The sequence below is a fragment of the Lolium perenne genome, chromosome 7, assembly GCF_019359855.2.
Source record: "Lolium perenne isolate Kyuss_39 chromosome 7, Kyuss_2.0, whole genome shotgun sequence".
Classification (NCBI taxonomy): domain Eukaryota; kingdom Viridiplantae; phylum Streptophyta; class Magnoliopsida; order Poales; family Poaceae; genus Lolium; species Lolium perenne.
This window is the reverse complement of record NC_067250.2, coordinates 109,060,323-109,067,152: the sequence shown is the minus strand read 5'-3', so window position 1 is coordinate 109,067,152 and position 6,830 is coordinate 109,060,323. Positions and strand designations below refer to the sequence as shown.

General features: G+C 46.3%; 1 protein-coding gene across 1 annotated transcript; it reads left to right on the top strand.

Moving 5' to 3' along the window:
- Positions 1-380: 380 nt before the first annotated feature.
- Positions 381-1,819, top strand: LOC127316255 (manganese-dependent ADP-ribose/CDP-alcohol diphosphatase). Its single transcript, XM_051346659.2, has 2 exons — positions 381-518; positions 608-1,819. Exon 2 carries the CDS (start codon positions 660-662, stop codon positions 1,641-1,643), a length of 984 nt encoding a protein of 327 aa, XP_051202619.1. The 5' UTR covers positions 381-518; positions 608-659; the 3' UTR covers positions 1,644-1,819.
- The last annotated feature ends 5,011 nt before the right edge of the window (positions 1,820-6,830 follow it).

The window sequence follows — 6,830 nt, the reverse complement described above, 5'->3', positions numbered from 1 at the left end:
AAATAAAAGCTTTACTTAGGACATTCAACTACCTGAAACCAACTTAAAAACTATTCTTAACTCTTTAAATGTTGTGAAATAGACATGAACCTGAAGACATTAGACGTTCTTAAGACTTATCGTACACGAGCTGTCGTGATGTTGAAATTTGCACGTTAGTAGGCTCAACAACTCTTTTTATGTGCCTGCCGGGCTTGAATCCTATTTTGTTTACCGCTAAAAAAGAACCATATCGTACATGGGAGCATGAATGAAAATATCCATGAGCCACCTAAAATCCTGTTGGATCCGGGAATGCGGTTGGTGAGTAGCTCTCAGAAATTAACTGGCGATATGATTCCCTGGGTGGGATCGTTCCACGTGTCGAGCGGACCACCGTCCACTTGCTCGTGCCACGTGATGATATCCATCCATCGGCTCCGTCTTCCGCGTCCGGTGCTCCGGAGAACAGAGGACGCGAGGTCGCCAGCAAGGAGGACGACGAGCTGCAGCTACTGCCGGCGGCAACTGTCACGCCGGTGAGCTGCTCATTCCTGATGTGCCAACTCGATCACTCGAAGCAAAAGCAGTTCGTACCTAAATCGTCTTCATGTTTCTTGCATTGCAGGGCAGCAATTGGTTGATTCCGTCGTGTTCGACGGCGCCGGCCAGCCGCATCAATGCTAGCTCACCCGGGAGGGGTCGGGGTGATCCGGGCGTCGGCGGCCAGGGAGCCCCTCTTCTCGTTCGGCGTCATCGCGGACGTCCAGTACGCCGACATCCCGGACGGCCGCTCCTTCCTCGGCGTGCCTCGGTACTACCGCCACAGCATCACCGTGCTCCAGCGGGCGGTCCGGAGCTGGAACGGCCACAAGGCCGGCGTCAAGTTCTGCGTCAACTTCGGGGACATCGTCGACGGCTTCTGCCCCAAGGACAGGTCGCTGTCCGCCGTGCAGGCCGTGGTGGCGGAGTTCGACCGGTTCCGCGGCGGCCCGGCGTACCACATGCTCGGCAACCACTGCCTGTACAACCTCCCGCGGAGCGAGCTGGTGTCCGTGCTGCGGATGCCGGGCCGCGCCTACTACGAGTTCTCGCCGTGGCCCGGGTACAGGTTCGTGGTGCTGGACGCGTACGACTTCAGCGCCGTCGGGTGGCCGCGCGACCACCCGGTGGCGCTGGCGGCGAGGCGGTTCCTGGAGGAGCGGAACCCGAACGCCGACAAGAACAGCCCCACCGGGCTGGCCGGCGAGGACCGGCGGTTCGTGATGTTCAACGGGGGAGTCGGCGAGGAGCAGCTGCGGTGGCTGGACGGCGCCCTGCGGAGCGCGTCGCGGCGCGGGGAGACCGTGGTGGTGTGCAGCCACCTGCCGCTCCACCCGGGCGCGGCGTCCCCCGCGGGGCTCATGTGGAACTACGAGGAGGCGCTGGCCGTGGTGCACCGGCACGGCTGCGTCGCGGCGTGCCTCGCCGGGCACGACCACAGGGGCGGGTACGCCGTGGACGCGCGCGGCGTGCACCACCGCACCCTGGAGGCCGCGCTCGAGTGCCCGCCAGGCACCGACTCGTTCGGCCGCGTCGACGTGTTCCCCGGCAGGCTCTCGCTCGCCGGCTCCGGCAGGATGGCCAGCACCGACATGCCGCTCCCTGTACCCCGAGTGAGCTAGCTTGCTAGTACTGCTGCTGCGCCATGGCCACCGGCACAGAGACCATGCTAGCTCTACTCGATCCACGGGGTGCCCGACCATGTAGCCATTAGATCGCAACCGTAACCGCGATAGCTCTCTGTCTCTGTAACGATTTACCGTCTCAAACTGATAATGATCCCATCCAATTTGGAAAATGAGTCCCAGCGTCCCGGAGCTGTTCATCTACATCGTAGGCAAAGGCAAAGCATCAGCGTGGTTTCCTCGCTTTGTTTTGTTGCAGCAAACAGAGGGTGATCCTCTCGTTGCCGTCTCACGCCCACATTTTCGCTCCTACCTGATCGACGGCTTCCCGTTCAACGATTTATCGTCTGAAATGGGTCATGATCCAATCGAATTTTGAAATGTGCCCGCCTAACAGATCCTCCGTGAAACCGTAAACTACTGTTTTTTTCAGCAATTTCACCATTTTAGCACATATACATGGTCAATTAAATGTAAATGTAATAGCAATATAAACTACAATTGTGAAAGTTCGAAACATCACACAATATAACAATAATCCAGTTACATACATTAAAAAAATTAAACAAATAACGAATGGTCTGGGAAGCAAATAATAGTTCAACTCAAACATGAAAGAATAGGAAATCAAATGAATTACGAAGGGGAGCTACTGCCCATGTAGCTGCCGGTGCTCAATTAGATCATCTCAAAGTTGGGTATGTGTCGCACTGTTATCAATCTTACGGTAGGTCTCAAGAAATGCTTGAATATGGTTAGGATTCCTTGTTGCCTTGACAGAGCTACCAACATTGTCAAAGAGAAACTCCAAGTCCAAGTCCCTCTCCTCCATGATCATGTTGTGAAGAATCACACATCCGGTCATGATGTTGTTGAGTGTATTCTTGTCCCAGAAACGACATGAACCTCGAACAATAGCAAACCTAGCTTGCAAAATACGGAAATCCCTCTCAATGTCCTTTTAGCATGCTTCTTGTGAATTGGTAAATTCATCTTGCTTCCTTGTTGTTAGGTTTCGAATGGTCTTCACACATGTAGACTAGGAAGGATAAATGCCATCGGAAAGATAGTAGCCTATTGTCTACTTGTGTCCATTCACTATGTAGTTGCAAGCCGGATCATCTCCACTCACAAGCCTTGCAAAAAGATGAGACCTCAGACATTGATATCATGGAGAGAACCCGGGAGCACAAAGAAACAATGCCAAATTCACAAGTTCTCCGATGCCACAACTTCAAGAACAATTGTGGGACCATGACTTTTCCAGGTGTCCATGCCATGTCGCCAGGCTATTCTTCCATCTTCAATGCATACAATCTATGTTTCCTAGCATGACTGGCCAACCTCGTTGCTCATTGAGTGGCATGAATCTCTTGGTGCCTCTTCATTGGGAGCTTGAAAATACATCGGCCCAAGCACACGAACATGACCTTGGCAAACATAAAAACACACTTGACAGTAGTATCTTTGCCAACGCGAAGATACTCGTCGGTATAGTCTGCTGGAATGCCATAGGCGATCAATCACATAGCTACCGAGATCTTTTGGTACGGGCTAAACCCAATCATCATAGCCACGCTCCTCTGGCAAGTAAAAAGACGGTAATTGGCCTCACAAGTTTTTACGATCTTCATGAAGACCTCTCTACGCATTCGGTATCACCAATGGAAAATATTTTCGGAGTAGATAGGTACCTCGCCGAAGTAATCACGCATGAGAATGACGTGACTGAGCACACGATTCCGCGGGATGCACCCGATCCTTTCCGCCTTTTCTTCTTCTAATCCTCAAACTCTTTCATGGAGAGGAGCACAATCATTTGCTCGACATCATCATACTAGAGCAAATCTTCAATACTCGAGTCATCCAAGGATGGCAAGTCATCGAAGAAAAATTGCGCGCTCGAGCTTAGTGACAAATTAATCTACAAAATTATGTATCAATAGAACTACGAACGAATCAAGAGAAAACTATAAAAAATGTACCTTCTGGTCCGCGGGGAAATGACACTCGATGAGGAATGCGCGCGAATTGGATGAGGATGGGGGAATCGAGGGAGGGGCGGAGGCTACTGCTTCGTCGTAGTGGTTTCAGTGCGCCTACTGATATGTGTTGGCCAATTCTGAGGTCCACGCGGTGTCCATGCATGTCGCGACCTCACTCGGTTCTGCCTAGGCACGGATTTGCGCTGCCCGTGGTCCAAAAGCTTTGGAATCAACACGTCAGGTAAGGCGAACTAGAAGGAGGCGGCCAAAATCGTGGCCGGGAGGCGGCGGCGACGGCGGAAGGTGGGAGCAGGAGAGCTGAAACTTCCATGCTCCACAAGTTGCGAGGCGAAAAGTATTATAGGAGTCGGTTTGACAGGTGCTACTTGCAAGGGATTCTATCGTGCACTTTGATTTTTTTTATTGTTTTCAGAAATATATCAGACCTTCTCTTCTCGAGCCTTTTTTGAAGTCGAAACCATTAAAAAAGGGTGCTATAAGGGTTTGCCCTTTTAGGATGTGTTAGAGTTGCTCTCACGCAATTTTTGCACGAGGAAATCAATAACTGCTACCTATGCAGAAATTATAAGATTGAATTTATTTTTACGGAAGTTCATAGGTTATAATATACAACCTTCGTCCGAAAATAAAGTGAGTCAACTTTCTATGGTACTGATATGTCTACACATTACAATATGTCTAAATATATCCATGCCTAGATAATATTGAGTTATTTATTTTCGAACAAAACACTAAATAAGTGAATCTGATCCTATGGACGCTTGTACTTGATGTTTGTACCACCAGATATGTATAAAAGAAGTCATAACTATTGGTGCGCATATTTTGAAATCTTAGAATCAAACATGCTTATAAGTTTTATATGATCTTGAAAATTTTACCCACATAAATATTAAGTTAAAACTTGCTCATGTAATTTCTTTTGTGCCTTGTTTTTTAAAATGAGAAAATAAAAAGGCAAGTTTATAGATTCAAAATAACACTTTGGATTTTCGGGTCATAAGGCGACATGGAGATCAGTTTTAAACGGTTCAAAAATGGAGATTTGAAGTTTCAAAAAAATCAGATAAAAAAATTCTAGATGTTGGAAATTAATTTAGGCCGTGAAAAAATGACAAAATATGACAGATAAAATAGTGAACAATGCAAATTTTCAAACCTCCCAATCATGTCAAAATTTTGTGATTAGCCCCGAATACAGAGTATTCCGGATTGAGATTTTGCATGTTAATATATCACAACATGTCTAGATGTTTTTTATAGTTTTTTGAAATTTTGAAATCATGTTTTCTTTTCAAAAAATAAAGAGCTCCATGACACCCAAGTTTTGAAGTGAATCTCCGTAAGTTTCTAAGTTCTTGGAGTTTTTCTTGTGGTAAACAAAGAAAAATACTACCCTGAACATGAGTCTTCGTGATACTTCATTTAGTTTGGTCGTAACCACATTTTTGTGTTTTAAGAAGTTACGGGAAAATTATGCTTGTAGAGAGCAGATACACATGTTGATGTAAAATTTGGCATACGAGAATATGCAGATATGTTAACTATGCGGAAATGACAAGGTTGAATTTATTTCTCAGAAATTTGTGTAACCTAGCTACAATGTAGCATATCTGTTGTAGTCCTAAGCTAACAAGTTCAAATGTAGAGGTAGCAATAGGAACGCGTTTCATCAGCTCGACCATTAGCAAACCCATATTTATATTCATGAACGCGTTTCATCCACGACCCTTATCCGTAGACCTTCAAACAGACACATGACTACTGTGTACCAATCTAACATCATTATACACACGCAAATTGACGAATGCGTATACAACTGAATATTTCAGAAGATAAAACTATAGTTTCACAATAAATTAAGTTCAATGCAATGGTGAAGCTTCAAGTGACGATACAAAGAAGTACTCTCTCCGTTCTCTAAGTGGACGGTTTAGTCTTAAACTTTGTCCATAAAATGTGGGGATTTCTATTTTCGTGTCTTCGGGTTCTTAGTTGTACTCAGTTTTCCCCAGCTACTTAGTTTTTTCTTAGTTTTCTCCAAACATTGTCTGAAACTCGCAGAAGGAGCTCGGACGGGAGGATTCTCGTTTAGTTGACTGTTCCGTGCTGGCGTGTAGGGCGCGTTCTGTGAGACCGCGTCGCGTGGGGCTGGTAGAAAGGAACCGCGTGGGACATGATAAGATCGCGTCTGGTTGTACGTGAGCAGGAGCTGGGTTCTGTCTCTCTCGGCCCAAATTGGCATTTTTAAGAGCATATTTTTTTCCCTTTTTCTCTCTCTGTTTTTTCACCAAATTAGTATCAAATCTAGAGAAACTTCCATTTCTATCTTTCTTCAATTATTTGTGTCTTTTGGTCCTCGTTTTTTGCTTAATATGGAAGCAAATCTAGTACTCCCTCTGGTTTATATTAATAACCTCACCTATCTTGATTCATATGTGCTCCCTCTGTGCATGTATATAAAACGTTTTGGTTTTTTCTTTGATTCATCTATTTTAGTTGGTATCTAGTCTAGTTTTAGTGTGTAGGTTCACTCTTTTTAGTTTGAATGCAGTCCACTCTAAAAACATCTAAACAATCTTAAATTTCTAAATGGAGAGAGTATCTAGTTAAATCTAGAAGCAAATCTCGATGCTAATGTACAATAAATTCACATCGTTATAATAAATCGAAAAAATAAAGTAGGGCTAGCAAAGTACAGTAGAATAGGGATAGATAATAAGCTGCATACAGCAGCCACCATAATAACAGGTTCTTAACAAAGGCAGGTCAATAGCAAGGTTCTTCACAACACCAACATAGTAACAACATAATAGCAAAATAAAAAGCTGCTTTGCAGCAGCACACATCCTGGACTCCGCCTACTCCATTCCCATCTGGCTCTTCCTCCAGTTCTTGCTCCCCTGTCCCTTGATCTTCGGCACCTTGGGCTTGATCAGAGGCATGCGCCCGGTGGCGATCTCCACCCTCTGGAAGTTGCGGAGGTGAATGCCGAGCGCCTTGTGCTTTGCGCGGAAGGCGTAGATGTTCACTGTCGTGTCGGCATTGCGGAAGGTCCTTCCGATATCCTCGGCATGCGTGAGGTGGCAGTTGAAGTCGATGTCGCCGAGTCTTCTAGTGCATAAGGGGCATTTGTAGAAACCTTTGGCGAAGTAGGAGGTGTACTGGCCGACTTGCA

Excerpts from the sequence above, each read along its gene's own strand:
- LOC127316255 (XM_051346659.2), top strand. The coding sequence starts at position 660 with ATGCTAGCTCACCCGGGAGGGGTCGGGGTGATCCGGGCGTCGGCGGCC.